General features: G+C 40.7%; 1 protein-coding gene across 4 annotated transcripts in view; it reads right to left on the reverse strand.

Moving 5' to 3' along the window:
• The window catches only part of Fmn1 (formin 1), a 343,529-nt gene that overhangs the window by 6,807 nt on the left and 311,749 nt on the right, over positions 1-24,973 (reverse strand). For all 4 annotated transcript variants that reach the window (XM_035446230.1, XM_027422271.2, XM_027422272.2 and 1 more), the window contains 2 exons: positions 20,143-20,194; positions 15,331-15,480 (listed from right to left, as the gene is read on the reverse strand). In XM_035446230.1, the coding sequence (XP_035302121.1) occupies positions 15,331-15,480; positions 20,143-20,194 (202 nt within the window). The remainder of the gene's footprint in view (positions 1-15,330; positions 15,481-20,142; positions 20,195-24,973) is intronic.

Genomic DNA, 24,973 nt, shown 5'->3' on the forward strand with positions numbered 1-24,973 from the left:
TAAGTATCAAATTCATAAATCCACTGCAGGAAAGTAAAAATACAACCTAAAAATGTAAATAAAAATTGGAAATCATGTATCTGATGTGGAACTTTTGTCTAGAATATATATGAATACTTATAATTCAAAGATGAATTATGGTACCCACCACAATTAATAAATATGTTCATATATATATATATAATTTCATATAAACAAATACATTTACAACACAATCTCGATACTTAAAGCTCAGGGAACATCTAGGAAGACGGGGGCAGAAAGATTGTAAGAGCCAGAGGACCAGGACATCTGCTGATAAATAGCTCTTCTAGAAACAAACAAGCAAGCAAACAAATAAATATGAGGATACAGGGTTACGGGAGTGGTAGGCAAATAAGATGAAGATATTTTAGTTTACATTCTCCAAGGATTAATAAGGTTGTTATTTTTTGAAAGATGAATTACTGTTTCCTCACAATGGGCAGGCATTCAAACAAACATTTCTTCAAAAATGACACACTAGTGGTTAATGGCACATGAAAAGAATTATAATGTCATTAATAGACTCAACACACATGAGCGTATTCAAAAGAGGCTGGAAAGATAAATTATTGAGAGACGTGATTACTAGAAAGATAAGAAATGGGACTGAGTAATATATTAAGTAGAATTCCATTTTAAATCTATAACACTAATAATGCTAATTTATTTAAACTCAGAGAATATATAATTTTAGATGATGAAAAAATGCATTTTACTTTCAAAATTTCCTCAAAATTTAAAAAAATTTAACTATTTAAAAATTGGCTAATTCATAGACATTTAGAATTTAGCATTTTTGTTTTTTTCCTTTAGGGTTTCAAATAAAAAAATCCAGCCAAGAACAGAATGTATTAAGTGGACTGAATCCAGGTCAGACTACACTGGAGAACAACCATTAAGAGAGGTTTTCCAATGGAGATGCAAACGAACCCTCAGCCTGTGTTCTTTCTGGAGTTTTTCCAGCTAGGATTCTGTTCAAAGAGCAATTTATCATTTATCTCATGGTCACTAGCTTGAAGGGAAAATTTTTGGCTCATCTTTTGCTTAATTGCTCCTTTCTACCTGTCACTTCTGGTCCCTGATTTTGGAGTTGGCCTGCTACTGGGCTTCTGCTTAGCATCATCCTTCCACTTTCTGAGTGTCTTGGGAGCTCTATGGCCACTCTTTGGGTCCTCTGGATATCCAAGAATTGGAGCTGGGGTAGTTGTTGTGTGGGTTGAGAAACCATGAGGGACTGGACACTAACCCACAATCCTGTCCACATTGTAACATTCTCCTAGGGGCCAGTTATATAAATGAACATTTAGTTGGGTAGAGTGGATTCTGTCCTCTCTTCTGGCAACTGATTCTAAGGTTCATATATCTTACTATGTTGTGATCATTTTTAAATACCTCCCTATCACAGCAGATTGAAGCTTCTCCAAAGTGGGGGATACAATTTCATTGTCTCTATCCTCAGTCTTTGCACTGTATCTGACATATAACAAGTGACTAATAGATAATAAATTATTGCAATCAGTCTAAAGGAATTCAGGTATTAATAATGGTGATGAAGGACTTCGGAGATGGCACAACTGGTAAGGCACCTCCAAGCATAGGTACCCAAGTTTGGGTTCCCAGCATCCACACATAGGCCAGTAATGGTAGCACATGACTATAACTGTAATGCTGGGATGGAGACAGAGACAGGAGGATCCCTGGACATCAATGACCAGTCAGTCTAGCCAACTGGTGAGTGAACGACCTTGTCTTGAAGACCAAGATGGAGAATGAACGATTGAGAAAGCACACAAACCCATGGCCTCTACATTCACACGTGCACACACTCTCCCATACATGTATCTGCACGCTCCCATAAACACACATGCAAATTGAAAAGAAATGATAAAAAAGGACAGTGATGAGGACAACAGGCAAGAGTTCCTTAAATTGTAGGTGGCTACCCCATCCATTCAGGATGGATCCTGCACGAAGCAAACTGGCAAATTCTTACTAGTCTCTATATATCCCCAACAATAAAGTCAATGAGCTTGGAGCGTGTGCCAGTACCGTGCAGTGAATATCAGGTACAGAAGGGCCAACTCAGTTTGTGGCACTTCCCATAGCCCCACCACATTCTCAGCCAGGAGCTTGCAACTGACCAGTGCCGTTTGCCAACTTCCTTGTATTGTTTGGTTTTCTAGCACTTAGCACATCTCACCTGCTTTTGTCACCAGCCTGGACAGGAGACTTAGGGGGGAAGGCTACTGTGGGAGACTAGATGAGAGGGTTGAGGCCCAGACAACTGAAGTAGTGTTAAAATAATCCTTTCAAGCTGTCCCACCGATTAAGATGGCCCCAGTTAGTAATGCATGACTATAAGAATATGGCTTTCTTTCTCCAACACTTTCAAACGATCCCCAGTCAGCTAAAATGGAGGTCAGCAAATATTTTCCATCAAGGGTCAGAGAGTATTTTAGGCTGTTGGGCTGTTGTGGTAGATACTCAACTGTTATTGTAGTGCAACAACAACACACATGGGGATTCAAAGTCTTTAGCTTAGCAGTCAAATTTCCTCCCTCTGTTCTAAATTTAATCTGCAGTTCCTCTTTAAAGATCCAGACCTGTTTCCATATGAATATCATGATAGTTTAGCTTAGATAAATGTTCTTGGATAAGTCACGTAACCCCTCTGGCCTCAGTTTCCTCATTTGTTAAAAATGGGCATGTTACTACACCTAAGTAATTTTGTTGTAAAAGCTAAAGAAAGTTTTAAACATGGCTACCTCCATCAGCTGGTTCTACATGCCAGCCAAATCAGGCACCATTCTTGTCTTACTCATGCATTCAAATTCATGTCATGAAAATTTGTTCCATTTCTCTTAACCAGAAGCAATTTCTCTTTTTTCAATAGAAAAAGCACTTTGTGTCTCTCTTGAGGTACTTAGGTCTTCTGTATACCAGAAATCCTCTCTATTTCTGTATCTATCCTGTGTCTATACAAGTCAGTCCTTAGTACATATCTGAAGAAAGGATGTCTTCCCATGTTAATCAGTTTAAAAGTTTAGTAAAAGACTTATTAGTAAACTTGCTTTCTGCCCTGACTTTTGGGAAAAAATCCCATATTTAGAAGGCAAGTTCTAGTTATAAATATGTTAAGAGAAAGGGTACTGTAGGCCACCTAACGTGATAAACATTTATACATGCCAACTTAACGTATACATGCCAGGATTCCTGAAGGTGTACAGAGTACTTTACCCACAAGGGGACTGAGAGTAGAAGAGTTACAACTTTGTCCCAGATCAGGTGTTTCCTCATCTCACCCAGGAGGTAAAGACATTCTTTTCTTTTTGCATTTAACTGAAGAAAATAGGCGGGCTAGACAGTTTCTAGCTATACAGATATTCAGCCTTCTTGACTCAATTGTTTAGAAACTTGTTTCTGTTTCTGGCTGAGATGTGGGTTCTATTTTTGTTTCTGGTCTAAACATTTATTCTAGAATATCACCCATAGTTGTTCATGACTGCTGGCCATTACTGAGCCCTTCAGCTGCAATTTTAAATACAGGGGAAAGCATTCAAACATGAGTATGTTAGAGAGAGAAAAGGCTGTAACTTTGGTACATAAATGCTGTAACAAAACTTCTGGAAATCCTACTATCTTTTCTTCATTCTCACTGTAATTCATGTGTTCCCCAAGAGTCACTGCAGGCTCTAGCAAACTGAAATGGCTGCCAGTGTGCACTGTGGGAAAGCCAACATGTGAGAATGGATGCGTGTCTGATGCTCCTGCCCAAGGAAGTGCTCACAGCCTTAGTTTCACACTAGAGCCACCTGGGTAAAGTGTGTGAATATAGGCACTGAACTTGAATGCTATGATGACACCTTAGGTAGAGAAGACCAGGAACAGCATTTTCATATTATCTCCTTTAGGATTTTCTGAAGCAGAGATGGGATTGTCATTATAGAGGCTGTTTCAGTGGGCTTTGAGGATATTATAGATGTCCCTCTTGGTCCCACATCTCTCTTTCAGTAGGCTGGATGTTAGACAGCTTTGTTGGTTTGGCCCTGTGGAGTTAGTTCTGGTCTTAGGATGCCTCTCCTATATCCACAAAGTAGTGTCTCTATTTTGAAGAGTCAAGTTGTTTCTTCATGGTTTGAGGATATTGTGTCCAGGCACAGTTCTAAATAAGTGACCTTTCACTATTCCCTGAGTGGGAACCACTATCATTTCATCTTTCTTGACAGAATTCACTCTCTAGGCATTTCTGAATTCTTAATGGTAGAGCCTTGGTACATGATTAATAGTTATGGAAGCCAAGGAAATAACTAAAGTCACTCTGCAGTGAAGGTTAAAAAAAAAAAAAGAAACAACAAAACGACCAATGTGTTAATTCATCAGCAGAAAAGGAAACTTCTTCACTGCAGCAATTGATGAGGATATCTCTGTTTAGGTTCTGTGCTGGGGAAAGAAGGTAAAATACAGAGGAAAAAGCCACAGAGAATATGAGGAAAATGTGTGACTCCAATTCGTTTATCGCAGGCAGGCCAGTGGGGCAACATACTTTGAAATGCACACTCTTCTAGCTCCATTCTTTCCTTGGAGTCTGACCCTTGACCCTGACCACTACCCTTTACCCTCCACTCTCATGGCCCCCAGGTCCATATCACTAGCCATCACAAGACAGATCATCAGGAATTCAGCATAGATACTAGGGCTTAGAACACTTAACTACTTACATATCGGGATTTCTCCTTTAAAAGTTACTCCATGATGAATTAGCCTATGATTTCTACTTCCTGAAATGTCACAGTTCCTCTACTCTGAGCCTAAGTAAGATATCTACTTACAACTAAGGATGTCCTGGCACAGCCCAGATTTCAACAGCTACACAAATCAGCCACTTCGTAGCTCTCGAGGGTTATCACTTCTAGTACCTAAACACACTTTGACTTGGAGTGATTAATTGCAGAACAAAGGCTGCTTCCGTTGGCAGAGCTTCTTGTCCAGGCCACAGGGGAGTGGAAGTGGTGTGGGGCTAGACCTACCCTGGAATGCACAATCAGTTAAAGCCAATCACTCTGCACTTGGTAGACATAACACCCTGGCCGACCTAGAGATATAGGTGCAGAGTGAAAGGCACCAGCACCTCATTTCCTCTCCTGGGAGGGGCATTTGGGAGGCAGCTTGGAAATGAAGGAGGCTGCGTCATGAATTCACAGATCACATTGAAAGGGGCACGCAGCCTCTGGGAGACAATCTGGATTCTGATACTGAAGACAGGCATGTGCTTGTAGACACTGACTCCCCCACCATTTGGTTTTGAAACCTCTACCACCTACTGAGTCTCACCAAAGACTAGAATTGACACAGTCTGTTTCTGACATGGCTGAACCAATAACAAAGCAGGGTGAAGAGGTTGTCTGGAGCAGGGCACCCTGTTCTTCCTGGTGTCCCTCAAATCATACTACTGGGGTATCCCCCTGTTATATTATTGCCCAAGGCTGGAGCTGTCAGGAATCCCACACATAAGTACTTTAGAGATATTCTGGCTGAAATGAAGACTTACTTTGTGTTTCCACCAGTCTCTGCCAAGCTAGAGAAACAGAGTGTGGACAGACATTCTCTAAGGTCTTGCTTTGAGTGCCAAAGGAGTTTGAGGCTTGGAATAGCAATGGATTCCAAGGATTTTCACTTCTTTCTTTTATTTTTTTCAAAACAAATAGAAAGTAATGTAGTTAAGAACAGAGTTGGGAATTCTTTTATTACAGCAGTTGGTCTTTGTCTTTCTCATCCTGTCTGTTCCCTTTACACATTTATTAAGATTGTATATTGTTGGGCAAAAATGAACTATATGGGACTTATTTGAGGTTTCTATCACCAATATCAAAGTAACTAAGATGTCTCACTTATCAGCCATAGACATAAAATCTTATAATCAGTTTGATGGCCAAATAAAACACACAGTGTATGTGTTCTCGAATTAATTGAGCACTTGCTATATACAAGGAAATAGTAAGTGCTACAGAGAAAATTAAAAATCATATGTAGACTTTGCACTTATGTTCTTGGGCAAGACAGCTAAACAGAGGTTGGAGAAAACTTCATGAAGGGAGCAGTCTGAAATCACTACATTAAATTCTTCAAGAATAGTCTCATACCTTGTATACCACCGGGGAATAATGGGTATTTTGAAAGCATGTATTTAAGTCCCTGTCATAATAGATATTTTTTTTCAAATGTGTGTTTATGTATTTCAAACTTACTTGAGAATATGAAAATACATGAGAGAATGGGCTTAACCTATTTGGTTAATGAGAGATTAACCAAACAGAAAAGATAGTATTTAATGAGCCTGAGCCCAGGGGTCATACTACATAATTCTTCTAAAGCATGTGTTGAGTCTCCCAAGACCACACTTTGCAATGTGACCCCTTTGGATGTCCTCATTCCCCTTTTCTAAGTAACCGAATTCATCTGTTCTGTCAACATGCAGTGTCATAACCCAAATTTCAGGAACTTAGGGTTTGAAGAGACCTTCAAGATGACCTAAGTAGTCCTTTCCAAACTTGGCTAAGTAACTGGGGAGGTGTTTACCAAATGTTTACATCTCTTTTTTAAGGGAAGCAGAATCAAGGCATTTATGGAATCTTAGTCAAGCATAGAACACAACCTGGGACTGTTCAAGACCACAGACATCTAAGCCCTATCGCATTGGCTCCTGACTCAGTAAATGGGCTCATATTTCCACAGTGCTTTTTGGTGATTCCAAGGGTGCCCCTAATGAGGGAGCCACTGATTCCCCCACTGACTTCTGTTTCCCCTTCAACTGTACTTAAGGTAGTCTTTTTGGTAGATTAATGATATTCCTAAAGCCCTATATTCCCACATTTTCCTGAGATCATTTTCTTCTCCACAATCACAAGGAATCTTTAATGTCCATTCAGTAATATTTGACTGTACTATGAGGCTCTTTCCATGCAGATGAACACATATTGGGCTGTGTGAGAGGAAATTTGCCACCAAAGGCACAAAGAGAACAGAATTATATCCTGGGGGTTTCAGAGAGAACACAAGTTTCTAAATATTAAGTTACTATGGATTAAATGCTAAAGGATGGTGCAATGATTATTCTTGGTTGTCAATTTGATTGCAATTAAGTAAAACCCAAGCTGCTGTGTACACTTGTGAGGATTTTTTTCTTGATTGAAACATCCAAGGTAGGAAGAGCCACCCTAAATCCAGATCTTTTGAGGCATAAAGATCTGCTTAGATCTGGGCCACATCTATGGTGGCAGCCAATATAAAACATGGGGAAGAGGGGAGCTCTTGCTCTTTGCCTTCTTGCTTTCATTCACCAGCAAATTCACCACTGTTCTGGCATTAGAGCCTACTTCTTCTGGATTCCATCATCTCCTGAAGACCAGCTGAGACATCCAGCCTCATGGACTGAACAACTACCGGACATTTGGACTTTCCATAGCGAGATAGCCATTGTTGTAATTTATGGCCACAACCAGTAAGACACTCTAATAATCCCGTATGTATGTATGTATGTATGTATGTATGTATGTATGTATGTATGTATGCATGCATGTATGTATTCTATTAGTTCTGCTTCTCTAGAGATTCCTGACTAATACAGTTGGTAAGGAAAACACTGTTATAGACCAGAGGAGAAAACAATTCTACCTAGCTAGGAAAATTAAAGAAGAGCTAGCTCTAAAAGAGCTGGTTTTGAAGGGTGACTATGCTTTGGTCAGCAGGAAAAGCTGAGAACAACACAGAGTATCAAGGCAAGAAAGTGTAAGTGTGAGAAAACAGTAGGTGCAGAGGGGAGAGGCTGTGGAGCAAGGGGGCTGCAACATGAATATACTGCCGGTCTAGATTGTTATTCCTCATTCTACTGGTATTAGAGAAACTGTGGTGTTGGTAGTTCAATTACTTCCCTGTGTTTCTTTAATAGTAAAAGAAAAAAACACCCTCTTCCTTTACAGAGTTGTGAGGACCCACAAAGTTAATGGACCAACTATGGCTAGGCTCACCCTTCCTCATTATTTCATCAGCAATGGGAAATAGAATATGGTGAAGGTTAACTGAATGGAAAGCTAAGAGATGTCAAGGACAAGAGCAATGCTGTGGCAGCAGAACAATTAGGAGTGGGATGGGGAGTTTCCAGTTTGGGGAAGAACTGTGGATGTGACGTGAAGACCAGTAACCACTGAGGAGGCAAAACCAGGAAGGATCAGAAAGAGACAGAGAATTTGTCTTGGAGTTCTGATGATAAACTGGGTTCCCTGCCTATTATGGGCTGTCAAGACAAGGGTACTGATGTGACTGAAAACTGGGGAAGCTCTGAGGGGTAGGCCTTGGTTGAGAAGGAAAGATTTCTGTCTGGGACAGAAGATTTGCCAAGGAAGGCTGGTCATCCTCTTCATTATGCAATGGGAGATTCAGGCCTAAGCCTTAGAAAATGTGTCTATTCTGGTTAGGAAGACCCAGGAGGCTAAGGCAGAGGTTATGGGTAGAATCGTGCATAGCCAGGGCTAGCACAGGAGCAAGGATAGCATGAAGAGGAGAACAGGCACCTGAAACTTGTGAAGGTTTCATGCTTAAGGATAGGAGGAAAAAGAGACCCAGTGTGCTGTGAGAAAAGAGAAGTGTGTGTGTGTGTGTGTGTGTGTGAGAGAGAGAGAGAGAGAGAGAGAGAGAGAGAGAGAGAGAGAGACAGAGAGAGACAGAGAGAGAGAGAGAGAGACAGAGACAGAGACAGAGAAAGAGACAGAGAGACAGAGACAGAGACAGAGAGGGAGGGAGGAGAGAGGGAGAGAGAGACAGAGACAAAGTGCTATTGTCAAAAAGCAGCAATGGTGAAGTTAACCATGGATTATACAAGTGGGAAATGTGGCCAAGTCTGCCAATTGTCATCATTTTCTTGACTCATATAGTAACAAAATCAGTGGGGCTTCAGCTGGGCACAGGCTTGCAGCTGAGCCTGCATTCCTTGGTCTCCCTTGTATGTATGTGTCCAAGAGACTCAGTTCTACCTAATGGGCTAAGAATAAAACAGATACATGCACCTTTCATCTCATACTACCTACTGGCAGTAACTTGATAGTGGTAAAGGCAGACACCACATGAGCCATCTTCAATGCTGCAAATAAGGACCACCTCTTTTTTTTTTTTGTAGGAAACTTTTTCTTTGTTATTAGTTGAAATTAGGAACAAGCTTGCTTCACATGTCAATCCCTTCTCCCTCTCCCTCCCCTCCCCCCAACATCCCACCTGCCCCTAGCCATCCCCCCTCCACTCTCCAGGCAGGGTAAGGCCCTCAAAAGGGGCTCCCCAAAGAAGGACCACCTCTTAAGGATGACAGCTACAAAAGGAAGGAATCCAGGTCCCCAGCAATAAAACTTCTTACCTCTAAGTTATTATACAAGGGGAAAATTAATTTTTTTCTTTAAGTAACAGTTATTTTGGTCTTTGTTATGGGAGTGAGAACTTTATTCTTACTGAGATGTATAATATTGGTAAAGAAATGAATAATAAACTCTCAAACTTAGAAAGGAAAGTAGAAGAAATGGATTAACAGTGGACAGGTGAAAGAAGGCCAGAAGATGTTCTTAAAAACAAACAAACAAACAAAAGCAATGATAGGAGCTGGAGTGACAGCTCAGCAGTTAAGAGCACTTGTTGCTCTTCCAGAGGTCACAAATTGAGTTCTCACCTTCCACATGAGATGTTGTGGATCCAATGCTCTCTTCTGGCTCCACAAACACTGTGTACACACACACACACACACACACACACACACACACACACACACACACATTTAAAAACCCAGTCTTACTTATTCATGGCAAATCCATCTGTTCAGATTCGAGCCTTAGCTTTAATGGGTGAGCCATCTATCAAACCTAAACGACATATTTTTTATTGTGCTGAAGTAGGTTTAAATTTATTGCAGGCAAGATAAGGAGATTTTCTTTTTTTTGCATTTATGACAATCTTTCTTTTAAATTAGGTCCATAAGGGCATTTACTGTTTGTGTACTTACACAACTGTTTTCAACTATGACAGGGAAATTTAACATTTTGCCAAATAACTAACGGTTGATTATTTGTATTTTGAAGGGATACCTTTAAATCCTTAGGCATTTTAGTGGTCAGGTGTATATAAATAACCCTATGTAATGGAAGGCTAAGAAAAAGAAAATTGGCATCTGACAAGTCACGGGAATGATTATGTATGTATGTATGTTAGTAAGGAAGCAAAATTAAATAAATAAATAAATAAATAGGTTAACTGTGATTTTTTCCAGGGAAAACTTCACCATGTAAAAATATGAATTTTTGCAGCATTGTATTATAATCAATGGGTCTTAAGTGGTGGAGGGATGACCTTGTTAAGTCCTTGGTCCTACAGATACATAGCCAATAGGGAGCTCCGAAAACTGCCTTTGAGATCACCTAACCCAGCCTGGATAGATCTTTTGTCAAGGCTGTGGCAGCTGCATAATTAACCATAATAGCTTCAAGGAATACACACAAAACAAAACCCTGTTGGTCTTCAACTGCAACTAAAAACACCAAATAAGTAACTCTGTTCTCCCATGGTGTAAATTATAGCTATGCATATAATGAAATTTCTTATTTGCATTGCCCATAAAATTTACAAAACTTCTTGTTTGCTTCTCACTGGCCCATTGTGGGTTTTTTAAATGGCACTTTTAAAGTTTGCCTTGGCTCAGAGTGAAGCATTTGCAGGGACTTTATTCCTGGAGTCATGGTTCCCCTGGGGCATCTTCACCTTTTGCTAATTCATAGCTCATTGTGTGGCTTTTGTACATGTGGACATATGTGGGGAATGTCTGAAGATATCCCAACTGATAAAATGTTTCAGAAGCAAGGATCCAAGGACAAACAATTAAAGACTCAAAAAAGTAAGTACAGAAAATGAGTGGAGAACGGTAAAATTTTTAGGTTATCTTCTTGCAGTTGTTATGCATGTGATTAGATGATATTTGGATTTAATGGATGGAAAAAGGTGTGTGCCAGAAACCCAGGAAGTGTTCGAATGTTAAGAGATGCAGATACAAAAGCAGAAGAAAAGGTAAAGCCAATGCAAAGTTGCCACTGAGTATGAAATACAGTCTTGGTGAACTACAACATTTCTCCAAACACCGCAGAGACATGAGCACAGCAAGCACTTGTGTGTATGTCCTCAATTAAAGCACCAGACCTTCATGATGAACATTAGTATTTTGTAAACAACAAAACTGGGAGAGTGATACTGCACACAGTTGTCAAAGTCTAAAGGGCAATGAAAACTCCTCTAGATCCAATCTCCTCCCAGTCCTGTATCAGATCTTGGTTTCCAACAATTTCCAATATCACCCTTAATAATCTCAGGAGCCAAAGTGAGGACCATTATCTCAAAATTGCACCGGTCTTAGGAAACCAGAAAGTCGTTTCCAGAATCATGACTTCAAGCTAGAAGAGATGAGTGTTAATGCTTGGCTCCTGCTCCATTCTGATACTCACATTTATTGGTTTGCTGTGCAGCAAGCATCTGGCCTAATGGTGCACAGCAAATTAATGGCAAAGTGAAGGGGAGTGACTGTGAGATCTGCCCTCTGTCTACAGGTCCCTTTCACACAACTGAGCACTAGCTGTATTCTGAAGAAAGAGGAGAAGGAATCAGTAGGCTTCACTGGGGGTAAGTGTCACCACTGGGGGCTACACAATGATAGAGAAGGAACCTTCTGGATTTGTGCTTAGACATGGAAACATGTTTTTGTTTGTTTGTTTTGGGGTTTTTTTGTGCCTAATACTGGTTTAAATGTTGAAGAAAAATTAAAGCCATACTACTATGTAGTAAATTGCATTTCTAATGACACAGTTAATTGGTTAAACTATGTCCCCAGGGAATCCTCCCTCTTGTTTCTCTTTTCTTTTTTTCTTTTTAGAGACAGGGTTTCTCTGTGTAACAGCCCTAGCTGTCCTGGAACTAGCTCTGTAGACCAGGCTGGGCTCAAACTCACAGAGATCCACCTGCCTCTGCCTCCTGAGTGCTGGGATTAAAGGCGTGCACCACTTTGCACAGTGGCAATATTGTAGTCAATGAGGCTTATCCCTCTCTACTCTTAACTACAGAGTTTACTAGTTTAATGGCACAGCAACATTGGACATCTTAATAGAACATTTAAAGAGTGCTGTAGCTTCATGAAGGGGAGTTGCTAGCTTGCTATGGAGGCACATGGGTCTCAATGTTATATTAGCCTAATGCATATTCATGAAAGACACACTAAGCAGAAAGATAAGTAAATACTCTGTTACCTAAAATTAGCCTCAAGTGGATTAAAGTAGTCCCAATTCTTTCATTTCATTTGGAAGCAGGGTTTAAACATTTACCTTTGGGTCTTTCTTTTTGAAAATACTATTATTGATTAATCTTTTCCAGTAACTTCTTGGGTTTCAGCTGGCCTTCAGACGCATTTAAAAATCAAGTGATCTCAATTTCTTGTGATGAGATTCCCAAACCACAATTCTCCCCCCAAAAGTTACATGATATCAGGCTTTCATTTGGCTATGGATTTTGTTTTTTTGTGCCTTTGAACAATTCTTGTGAGTGATGTTATATTGCCTCATGGCATTTCGTGTTACAGAGATTTAATTAATTTCTGGGAAAACCATAATCAAAAATATAGTATCATATATCATTAAATAAGTGTTAACAAAGCAATCCCATTACTTCTAGTTTTATTATAACAAGCCAACTTAATTAGCTTATTTTATACTAATGAATATATCATTTAAGAGCCTAAAAGCTAAACTCCTTATTATAAAAAAGAAAAAAATTAAAAGCTTTCATAAGAAAATTTTCATAAGAAAATCCTAGATAATCAATCTAATTGCTTGAATGGGCATGCTGGAATGTCTTTAATGGGAGAGTTTTCTAGCATGTTGCTTCCAAAAAATCTTTCCTAAACCATCCTTAAAGTTCAGAGATGTCTTAGTCTGACACTTTGCTGGTGATCCATCTCTTCAGAGCATGGCTGCAATGAAGAGACCCCGGAAACTGCTAAATGATCAGGGAAGGCTCTTGGGAAGTCATGACCCTGGGGAGGTGCTGGTTTACAGAGTGTGAAGCAAGCAATTCCCCAGCTGAACCCAGGAAGCAATGCTGCCAATGCCCATTCTGGGAATCAGAGAAAAAGTCCCTCTGAAGGATGACTGGACACCACCACAGCAGAACCACAGAGAGTTTGGTCTAACTTTTCTGAGTGTGGGGGCAGGGTGTGCTACAGTTCAAGATTTCTACAGATGTGTTAAAACAAAAAGCAATTAGTTGCCCTCTGTGTTTTTGTTTGTTTGTGTTTGGATCATTTTTAGGCTTCAGAGACAATTCATTAAGAACTACACTGGAAATCTGAGTAGAAAATTCCTAAGCAATGTATGCATGTTCAGAACTCCCAGCCCGGTGCCCAGCAGCCTGGTGAGACTCAGCAATGAACCAGTAGTCACCATTAAATCAAGAAGAGGAACTTCACTTTCTAGTCTCAAAAAGACTTGATTCCATAGAACCTAATTTAGGTTATATTACCTAGGGTGAGAATGCAGATTTGGGACCATTTGTCAGGGTTTCTTTTTCAAAATATGATCAATAAGCTGCTTTCTCAACGTCTCATAATTTTTTAAAATTCTTGATGCCCAATTGTTCATATTTGTTGTAAGACTTCTTTGTATATTCAGTGTATATATGGCATGATGATCTAGTTGGAGTACCTGTCCAGGGAAACACTGAAAATGACTGTGTCTTTGTGTTGGAACCATCTAGAATCCTTTCCACTCACTATGAAATGCAGTTGTGTGTCAGTCATGCTGCCTTGATATGTTGTGGGTCTGTCTCTACTTCACTTTATCTTCATCATGAGTTCTCAACTTTTACACAAACTCACAATCCTTTGGCTTCTGTCTCCTGTACTGCGACTGTAGGTATGGACCTCTTTGCCTTTGTTGAGTACGTTCAATTTTTAATCTCCTTCCTTCCTGAAGAGGTTATGCTGGGAAGATGTGCAGATAAATATTCTTCTTGTTCTAAGGCATGGTCTCATGTTGTTTGTACCCCAGGCTTGCCTGGGACACACTTTATATCCAAGACTGCCCTTGAATTCATGACCATTTCTTCAAGACTCCCATGTGCTGAAATTATAGGTGTGGTCATTCACAGCTGGACTCAGCTTAAAAAAAGGAGTTTTGACTTGCTTTTTTTTAAAAAAAGGGAGTGTCTTTTTAAAAAATTCTTTGAGAAAATATCTAGAGATTTAATAATATCGAGTCAAATTCTCTAAATTTTCAACTTAAAAAGCAGTGTAAGGCAAAACACATATTAATGTACATTGTCTTACACATTGTACATATATACTCTCAAATGTGACAGTTTTTTGTAAATTAGAGAACAAATATACTAATTGTGGAGTTTCAGGTCTCAATGTTTACTGCAGTATAGAAGCTACAACTGAACAGTCTCTCTCACTCTAGAGAACCTTCTGCCTTTTTCCCTGTCATCTTGAATAACAGCCTCATACCTGTTCCTCAAGAGTTAGAGACAAGGTCTGTGTGAAGTTTCAACCCTTGACAGCCTTCATGGAACCATAGCAGCCTGAATGCCACAGTCAAGCAGAAATGCTTTCTTTCTGATAAACAGTGCTAAAGTCTCTCTGTCTCTGTTTCTGTCTCTGTCTCTCTTTCACACAGTGCCTATGTTCAGAGCTGACTTTTTTTTTTCTTTTACTCCCAAGTAATAAAATCAAGAGACTGCAAGGAGGCCGAGCGGCACACAGTTTGATGTCCTCAGCAGGATACAGGGAGTCAGAAGTGATGCTGTAAATCCAGCGCGGGGCTTCAACACTGTGTGAAGTGTGGCCTGAGCTGGGGAGATTTCCCTTTGATGCAAATGCAGTATATTAATGGGGAAAGCATTCACTTTTATTTGTCTGTACTGTCTGCCACAGCAAAGCAGCCTCATTTAGCTTGGGCCAACATGAAAATACACAGAGAAGCAATCTGTTGCAAATTAGCACAACTTGCCTTTCATTTACTAGCTAGTAATTGGAAGGGGTTAAGAGAAAGGAGCTTATCAGATCATGTGAGTGTATCTTGCCCAGGGGGGCAGCAAGCTTTCCCTGAATTTCTCCAGGAGCTGGGAGGCAAGAATCCTTCTTGGATGTCGACTTGATGCAAAAGAAAGCGCTGGCACATGTGAAACAGGCATGTTTGAAAAGATGGACTGCTCGGGAGGCATTCATGCCTTGTCCAACCTTACCTTTCTTTAGATATGTTCTTACTCTCCCGTTTCCAAATTGTCTTGAAGTCGCTGCAGAACTCAAACCACACCATAAACACATAGCTGGGGGTGATCTCCTTCTCTCCAGTCTTTGGCTTCATTCCAAAATATCCCACTGTTGTTTCAAAACTGTAGAAGGTAGGGAGAAACATGCAAAAGATAAATAACTGTCAACACCAAAACATATTAGGATGATGAGAAGGGATACTGTGGGAAGCTTCCCTCATTACTATTCCCTAATACAGGAGTCAGGGCTCACAGTTATTGGAGAGTACCTCAAACCTCAGGAAGCCTGTATAGATCTGCCAATAGAGTCACTATGATTGAGGAAACTACTATGTTTCCTCACAATTCCAGCACAATTCCAGGAGTTACATAACTTTAAACTTAAGTTTGTTCCCCATCTTAAGTTCATGTCAATTTTCTGACCTTCACTCTGCATTTAATGACTACATGTCAGACTATGACATATAGACTGCTCCAATAATAGTCAGTTTGATGGCCAGTCAGGACCATGGAAAATTGGGAAACTTCTGTCCTCTGTATATTCTGGCATGCTCTGGTTCTTGGCTCCATCACTTGGCATTTCACTTTTATTTTCTCAAGGGTAGAATAAGAAATTTACACTATATGGTCTTTAAAAGTGCTCCATCCTAAAACTTGACTATGATAAAAAGAATATAAACCACCAACCTATGAAACCAGACATAATAGTGAGCCTAGCAAGGGCTAGATAAAGAAACAATCTCCAGTCAGGGTAGGAAGGAGCTCAGGTTTTTCTAACATTAGGCTCTTAGATAATGCTATGACCTTCCCCGTGAAGGCACACTGCCCACTAGCCAGACTGGGCCTCCCAAGCAGCCCTTCATGGAGGCACTAGCTTTGCAGCGATTTATAGCTCTGAACTCCGTCTTTCCCCACTTGCCCTCACCCACCCCAGGCTTCACAGGCTCATTTGCCAAGAGCAAGAACTCTTAAACAGCCCCCTTTCAAGGGTGTTGGAAACTAATCAAAGCAGGAACGGCCAGCCAGGTTTATTACTCAGTGCTCTATCATCTGCTCAGGCATGGTGTTTTTTGTGGCCATCCTGAATACTGAGTTTCTAATGGGACTCTATTCAGTGGCGATTGTAAAACCCCGAAGCCCTGTGACTAGTATGGAGCATACTTTCATCTCCTTCTCGGTTATTGGGCAATATGTATCTCATAAGATTTTATCACATTTCACAGATGAACTGTTAATTGATTCCATGGCTACGATTAGGTGAGATCCAAGCTGGAGCTGCTGCTCCAAATCTCATAAATTCTGTGTGCTTCTGTAAATAACAAATCTGTTTTTAATGCAAATTAAAACTACTGGCCAGGGAATTTGGCCCCTAGTTATTAAAAGACTAGGAGTGTGTAAGTGGAGAAAGGCAATGATGGCAGTAATCTCTGAAGGGACTTTCTGATAATTCCAAACACACATACTTTGGAGCAAAACCAGTAATCGAAGAAAGTAGCGAAGTCTACTCTCACCCCAGACATAACACCCATACCTACTACAGCTGTCAAAATACTGATAAAACCAAGGAAGTGCTCTACCTCGTATACCTTTATTTCATTCAACATGGAATTTACACTGTAATGTGAGGCTATGCAGAGAATTATACAATCAGTTGAGGCAGAATGTAGATTTCCTACTGAGCTATTGGGTTTAGGACTAGAGAGACTGGGCAGGTTAACATTTCCAGTAGTCTCACTCTTCAGAACAGACAATGGAGGCCTGGGAAGACAGAATGACCTCAACCACTGGCAGAGCTGGGTCTCTATTCAGGTTCCCAACTCCCTGTGAGGTACATGTCCTGCTCTCCCCTTCAGTTGCTCATGGGTACTGACACAGGCAACTACCCAACAAGACAGTCACTCCCTCCCATTTCTCTTTTCAGACTCATGTGTCACACATGGATCACCCCAGGAAGGCACACCATCATGCTTCCTATTTCATCATGTTCACTTTCTATACAGACACAGATTTGCATGGAAACAAACACAGGAGAGAAAATGTTTCACTTTGTAGTCACAGGAACTCATTAGCTTCCTAGTCCACAGCAGGATGTAGTAATGAGCACACAGGACTTGTTGCCATGATTCCTCCATCACTCCAACACCTCCACATTATCTGGAGTTCACATTTGGACACACTAGACATTGGTGCAGAGTCAGAAGTGACAATACGTCTGACATTTATCATAAACATGTCAGTGGCCTGAGGGTTTCTTTCTCCAACTCTGCCCTCACAGCCACCCCCTCTGCCTCCCCCCTCCCGTGTGTGTGTGTGTGTGTGTGTGTGTGTGTGTGTGTGTGTGTGTGTGTGGTGTTTGTAGTGGTGTTGGGAGGCCCTGCTTGTCTCTCTGTCAGAGGGGTTGAAAATTAAAAGAGGTGTACACTGCATTTCAGCATGTTTTCCCTAAGTGTTTTGGGAACATAGGAAGCAAGTGACTCTGTTCAGAAGAACCAAGGAGAGTCCAGGGCATGCTTTGATGACAGCACTGTGATGCTGACAGACACGGCTGCTCCAAGGAGGTGTCTCATTTGACCCCGAAGCTCCCCTTCTATTTAAGAAAAAGCTCAGAGTTAGACTAAGAACCCACCACTGTCTGTAACGTCCAGACTACTGCCCTGCCCAGTCAAAATGTTCATCACAAAGATTCTGTTTTGGTTCACAAAACACTGCACTGAAAACTTGAAATTTGGACAAGAAAATCATTGATATTTAATTGAGGGGGTAATTTTCTCCAATATACAGAAGACAGAGGATTCTGTGTTTTTTGAAATGTCCAGTTCTCAGCACATAACTCCCAAATGGCATTCTACTTAAGTTAAAAAGATAATTTCTAATTATGTTTTGTTTTATACCAATGTATTCCATCCCACTTTAAACTAGTCCTTGATTCTTTTCCATTAAATTTCCTTGTCTGGTCCTTTTAATTTGGCCAAGTTTTTTTTTTTTTGGGGGGGGTGGGAAGGACAGACGATGGTTCTACCAAAGAGGCCAGAGATAAGCAAACTGCTCCACGATTACTGTGGCGATGCCAGAGCAGAACACATCCCCTCACCGTTTTCTCATGAGTGCTTTTAGAAACTGCTTAGGAAAATCAAATATCCTTTGGCCTCAGAGTAAATTGTTTCTCTTGAGAATAAAACATAAGAATTTACTAAGTCTCACACGAATATTGCAACACTGACCACAGCCTCCTTAAAGAGTGCAAGCAAACAACCGTGGTTTCTACATTGAAGATGAGATCTAACATATTTCAAGTATGACATGAAAGCTAGACTACCTTCACCACAAAGTCACGGAAAATGCTGACAACCAGAAGTTATGACTCCTCTTAGCATGCCTAATGCACAGCAGCAGCCCAGGCCTCTCTAAGGTGGGCCCCTTGCCCTTCAGCAAAGTCTTGAAAAGGGATTAGAAACTTGACATGCACCCCGGAAGCTGAATTGCTGTTTGGCCTGATACCATCCTGCCCTTGTTGATAGTCTCTTCTCTGAGTGCTGAATGTCTCCAACAGACACTCATTTTGCACACCAAGGAAAGAAAGCGTAATGTAGGGATAATTCCAATAGAGGGGAGCCAAAATCTAAAAGCACAACCGTGTAATTGTCTCAGTTTTCAACAATTATCATGATATGATGATGCTCATGATTCAAGAACATGTCTACACTTAGAAAACTACAAGACTGGCCTTCATTTTGCTTTCATCGGTATCTTAATTTTGTTGGCAAATTACAGCAGGAAGCAGGACTAAATGCTGGCACCTGTCTCTGGGTTTTCAGAATTGTGGCTAGAGTGAAGGGAAAGGACTCATTCCTAGTTTATGCGTTCTTAACTAGGAAATTCTTCTCATCTATTTTGTAAAGCTTACTTTTTTTTTCCTTAGATGCTGCTTCCTACCCCTATTCCCTCATTTAATTACCTGGAACTTTTAGAATATTTAACAGTCAAATGTATCTCAGTACTCTCTCCTGAAAGACTCAATATACTCCCTTCTGGAAGGGAAGCACAGCCGGGGGACAACTGTGGTGAACTGACAAAGAGAACCTTCCACCGGGATTAGAATAGAGCGGTTCTGGGTTCCACCAGGTGAGGTGATGGCTACCCTCTGGTGTTCTACTGAAAAGAAGTAGGAGTCAGGAAGAGGGGCTAGGCTCAAAGAAAGAACCCTCGGGTCTCTTCTGACTTGAGGGAATTTTTGTACACAGAGGGGAACCTCTCTTTCCACCTGTTTCTCGTCTATAAAACCCTCCACTATCTGAGCGAAGAAACTGAAGTCACTCTCCTAGCTATTTATGGAGGTGGTCCAACCTAGTTATGATGCTGAAAGAAAGTCAGCTCTCTTCCTAACTTCCATGAGGTGGCTCAGGAACAGAGCAGGAAGGAGAGGGAAGTGGACAGAACAGGATCATGACATGTATGATGGGAGAGGTGTCATTTCTGGCTTGCCTTTCATGGATGTCTCAACAAACAGGACCAAGGGGCTGGCTGTTCAAACACAAAGCAAGTGAGATAAGTTAGTCATAAATGGTCAAATGGCACAAGACTCCACAGAGAGGTAGGAAGTAGAGCAATGCCACCCAGGCCTTGTGGGGGAAGGGATGAGATAAGCAGTTAGTGCTTCACAGTTTCAGAGTTTCAGAAGGAGTTCTAGAGAAGATGGCTACACAGCAATGGGCATATTCCTTGTGATAATAAAAATAAAGATAAAGTCTAGTCAGAAAGAACTAAGTCCAAACCAGAGCTACTTACCTTTTCTGTGCATTCTCCAAGTGACTTTCTTCCATTTTATGCTCCTTTTTGGCTGTGGGAGAGAAATAATTATGATTAAACTATTTTCTTACATAATATCCCTTGTGTAATCATATAGCTTTGATCACACTCATTCATTACTATAGGAATTCAAGAGTGTACTTGAGTCACATGCCTGGAGATCATATTTAAAGACATTGCCTTCTTGAGCATGGCTGTAGCTAGCCGCAGTCAAATAACTCAGTGTTGTCTAGAACACCCTTGGGAATGAAAGGGAATGATAATAATTATACCTGGAAAAATAAATAAATTGGAAAAGTTCTGATAGATGTGGTTGCTTGAGCTGTAGCTGGCCCCTCCATGATCTTTACCATACGCCTATCGTGTTCTCTCTCACCCCCAAACATAATACAGTGGTGTCGGCAGCAACTCTGCTGGAGTTCAAGAGCAAGCACAAGAATCCCCACACAGTCTCCTTCCTTTTCACAAGTTCATTGTCAGTCTGGGAAAACCTATGGATGTTTGACTCAGATCAATATTTTGTAAATTCACTGGGAAAGAAATACATAAGATCTCTATGGAAATTAACGACAGATATATAATTCTGAGTCTACAGATGAAGAGTCTGTGCTCTGGGATTATTTAATAAGAAGATTTCATTCTGGGTGTTTTACAAAGTTTTCTACTTTGGAGATGATATCATTATGCATGAAAATAAGCCCTCATGCTTTTAAAGTACCCAGAGAAAAAAATAAGTAGGCCACAGCATAATCTATGGGAGACCTAAGATGACTTCAAATAAATGAACAAAGTGTCAATCATAATGATCTCTATTGACATACTCCATGAAGGGTATTAAAGGATTTACAATATTAACATTGTATAAAACTTAGGTCTGCCACTTACTACCTTTGTGTGTGACTATGGACAAGTTACTCATGACCAAATGCTTAATCACTGCCTCATCTGTCCTCCAAGAACAGCCACAGTAATTGCTGTCAAGGTTAAATGAGGTAATGCAGGTACAGGGCTTAGCACACAACACATGCTCGCTGCATGACACGACAGCATTTATTAACATTCCATTCTCATTTTCTTTGTCCTTCATTTAGAAATGGTAGTTCAAGTTGCCCCCTTTCCCCCGATAGCATACTTGGCATAACTTCCAAAGTGTTCGTAATGCACTAGAAGGCCTTGGCTCCTTGGAGACACCACCCTTTCTTTCCCACGTTCATTTCTGTGTGGCCGGATGAGGTTTGAGCACATTATGTGCATCTGAGACTCTTTGCCCCCAGGGTTTCTCTTCCCCGGAGTACCTTGTCCAGACTCTATATAGCTGTTTCTCTCACTGCATTTATGTCTCAGTTCAAATGCCATCTTCTCTGACTGATCTCACCAAGGAGAAGAATATCCATTGCCACCTCTCATCCCCAAGTCCTCCCGCATGGTCTCTTTGCTTTACTTCCCCACCCATTGCTTCTATCTACCCTATAGGTGAGACTATTCCTTTAATACCACATTTGCCTATAATACAACAGTATAATGTACGCTCCAAGAGAATACTGACTTCACTGTTGCTTTCTGCTGTAGGTCAAACAGTGGAATTGAGTTCATATACATTAGTGTATATATTGATCACAAAGTATTTAAAAGAAGAGATACTGGATTCCCCAAGCAAACAACTGAATATTTAAGCTAGATATTTTGGGATATGTGGTATGTCATCACTATATATATTATATTTCAAGTTATAAAATTGCAACGATATTAAATGGTCTGGCTTTGATGAACGCATCATTTTAGGAGATTTAATTAGCATTGTGGCCCTCCTTTGCTATACAACTCCCCTGAAGAGTCCTGATAGACATTTATGTACATTACTCTGATTCACTACCAATCAGATGCTAAGAAGAAAACTGAATCTCTCAGGCTTCAAGTTTCCCTCAAATGTGAAACAAACTAATGATTTTTTTTTTCATGCCAAATGATTTTAAACTACATGCATGGCCAAATAGAAAGAAAAATTCCTATGCTGTTCTGTCACTGGCTAGTTTCCAGTTGGCCATGTCCATGATGTAGCAAGTCAACTATGGCCAAGCTGTCATTACATATGAATTTAGTGGCAAGAAATAGTACATCCAAACTGAATAAACCAGCAGGTAAGACCTGCAGTGTTGCTTAGAATATGGCGATTTGAAAAGAAATAACATATGGGATATGCAAAGCAGGCTCTGTTGAGAGGCAATGGACTCTGTAGAATTTCTGAGCCTTTGGGAGAAAGTTTTTTTTTCTTTTTTGAATATTTTTTTATTTTCTCCCTCCCCTCCTCCCCTGCCCCCCACTAATGCCCTACCTATCCCATACCATTTCTGCTCCCCAGAGAGAATGAAGTCTTCCATGGGGGGGGGGTCTTCAAAGTCTGTCATATCCTTTGGGATAGGGTCTAGGCCCTCCCCCATGTGTCTAGGCTCAGGGAGTATTCTTCTATGTGAATGGGCTCCCAAAGTCCATTCCTATGCTAGGGATAAGTACAGATCTACTACAAGAGGCCCTATAGATTTCTGAGGCCTCCTCACTGACACTCACGTTCATGGGGTCTGGTTCAGTTCCATGATGTTTCCCAGTGATCAGTCTGGGGGACAAGAGCTCCCCATTGTTCAGGTCAGATGTTTTTGTGGGTTTCACCCACCTGGTCTTGACACCTTTGCTCATCACTCCTCCTTCTTTGCAACTGGATTCACTCATATATGGATTGTACACATAGAACAAAAGATTACCAGCCTACAATCCACACCGCTAGAGAAGCGAGGCAACAAGGAGAACTCTAAGAGAGACATACATGGTCCCCCAGAGAAGGGGAAAGGGACAAGATCTCCTGAGCAAATTGGGAGCATGGGGGGAGGGGAGAGGGAGCTAGGAGAATGAGAAGGGGAGAAGAGGAGGGGTGAGGATGACATAAGGGAGCAGGAAGGTTGTGTAGAGGGAAGAATAGAGGAGAGCAAAATAATAGATACCATCAGAGAGGGAGCCAGTATATGTTTAAAGAGAAGTCAGGCACTAGGGAAATGTCCAGAGATCTACAAGGATGACACCAACTAACCTTCTAACAACAGTGGAGAGGCTACCTTAAATGCCCTCGCCTGATAATGAGATTGAAGACTAACTTATATGTCATCCTAGAACCTTCATCCAGCAGGTCGTAGGAGAAAGGGTTTTAAGGAAAGTGATAAGAACTAAAGGCTTTCATGCTTCTAATGCTAAGGGACGTTTTACAGACAGAAAAGGACACACTGTGATGTAGATTCTCGACCAGCCTAACATATTTGGCTACCACAAAGAGTGACATTTCCAGCAGTGCCACTGATGCATTTTAAGTTACCAAATGCTCCATTTAAGCCAAATTCAAATATATTGCTTAGAAAGAAAATGTTTAAAGACTGGATTCATGGACTCAGAAACTAAAATTCTAATATCATTAACAAATAAAGCAGTTTCTGGCCAAGAGTAAGAATCCCTGTGTTCTCAAATTCGATCCCTCATTTCTCAGTACTGGAGTTCTGGTGTGGGTAGGTGAATGGAAAATGACAAGGAGATAAGAAAGCTCTGCTCCATTCAACAGATGGTAGGTGATCATCTTATTACAGCATCTTCCACATTTCAGAGAGAAGGAAGTTGGGTATAGCTTCCTTGGCAATCAGTGACACCAGCCTGAAGTAGCTATCAGCATCATGAACTAGGTGAGTTTGTTCTTAGATTCCACGGGTCAGAGCCCATTTTGGGTGCTCAGGATCTACTGGGAAGTGAAGCTGCATCTCCACAGAAGTTTTGCTTCAGTTAGGGAAGGTAGCTAAACCTGACAGGATGGGTAGGACACACTGTGGGCAACTTTTGGTAAGTGGTAGCAGGAGATTTTCAGAGCACAGATGGTGCCCACAAAAAAGCTTTCATAAGTGAGTTACTGAATTAGTCTAGACGATCAAACCTGGGATACCCATATGCTGTTACTAAGTTCAAAACACAGGGCATAATATATTGATAATAATTAGCCTTGTGAAAATCTTGCTTAGCCTACAACTTTAACTATTATCTTTGGATCTATGTATAGAATGTACCTAATCTTCTACTATGTCACAAAGTCACAACAGTGTTATTTTAGTGTTTGTAAGTTTTGTTTTTCCCTCACAATTTAAATTGTGGCATTACTAGTGGGGGTAGGGTGGTTAGGCTTCTTGGAGATTAAGTTTGGAGGGGCTATCAGCTAGCATCAAGAGGAATGGGAAGTTAATATGCACCCCCACCTTGTTCCTGTCTCTTGCTTACAAGACACTCTTTAAAAGTTGGCAGGAAGTTAAATATAATTATTTTCCAAATCGGGGGATGAAGCCACAGTTTTTTTTTTTTTAACAATAAAGGCAATTTAAAAGAATCAGAATTCCAAGAATGAGAAGATTTGCTTAAACCACTTCTGTCTTCCAAACTTCTTATCAAGGCTACATGACCAGGGGTGTCTAAACTTTTGACACTGTAATCAGACATTGTCATCTACAAGTGTGTCGGGCTCATGCATAGCTATGCTGGTCCATTTTTGTCAACTTGACAAGAACTAGAGTCACCTTGGAAGAGGAACCTCAGTTGAAGAATTGCCTTCATTAGATTGGGCTTATCAGTGAGGCAGTTTCTTGATGAATGATTGATGTGGAAGGGCTCAGGCCACTGTATGTGGTGTGACACCTGGGCAGGTGCTTTGATACTATTTCAATAATGACCAAACATCTTTACCAGTTGATTATGAAACCACTTTCTTTGCTTATCCACAAGAAGCAACCCATCT

The sequence above is a fragment of the Cricetulus griseus genome, chromosome 6, assembly GCF_003668045.3.
Source record: "Cricetulus griseus strain 17A/GY chromosome 6, alternate assembly CriGri-PICRH-1.0, whole genome shotgun sequence".
NCBI classification, from domain to species: Eukaryota; Metazoa; Chordata; class Mammalia; order Rodentia; family Cricetidae; genus Cricetulus; species Cricetulus griseus.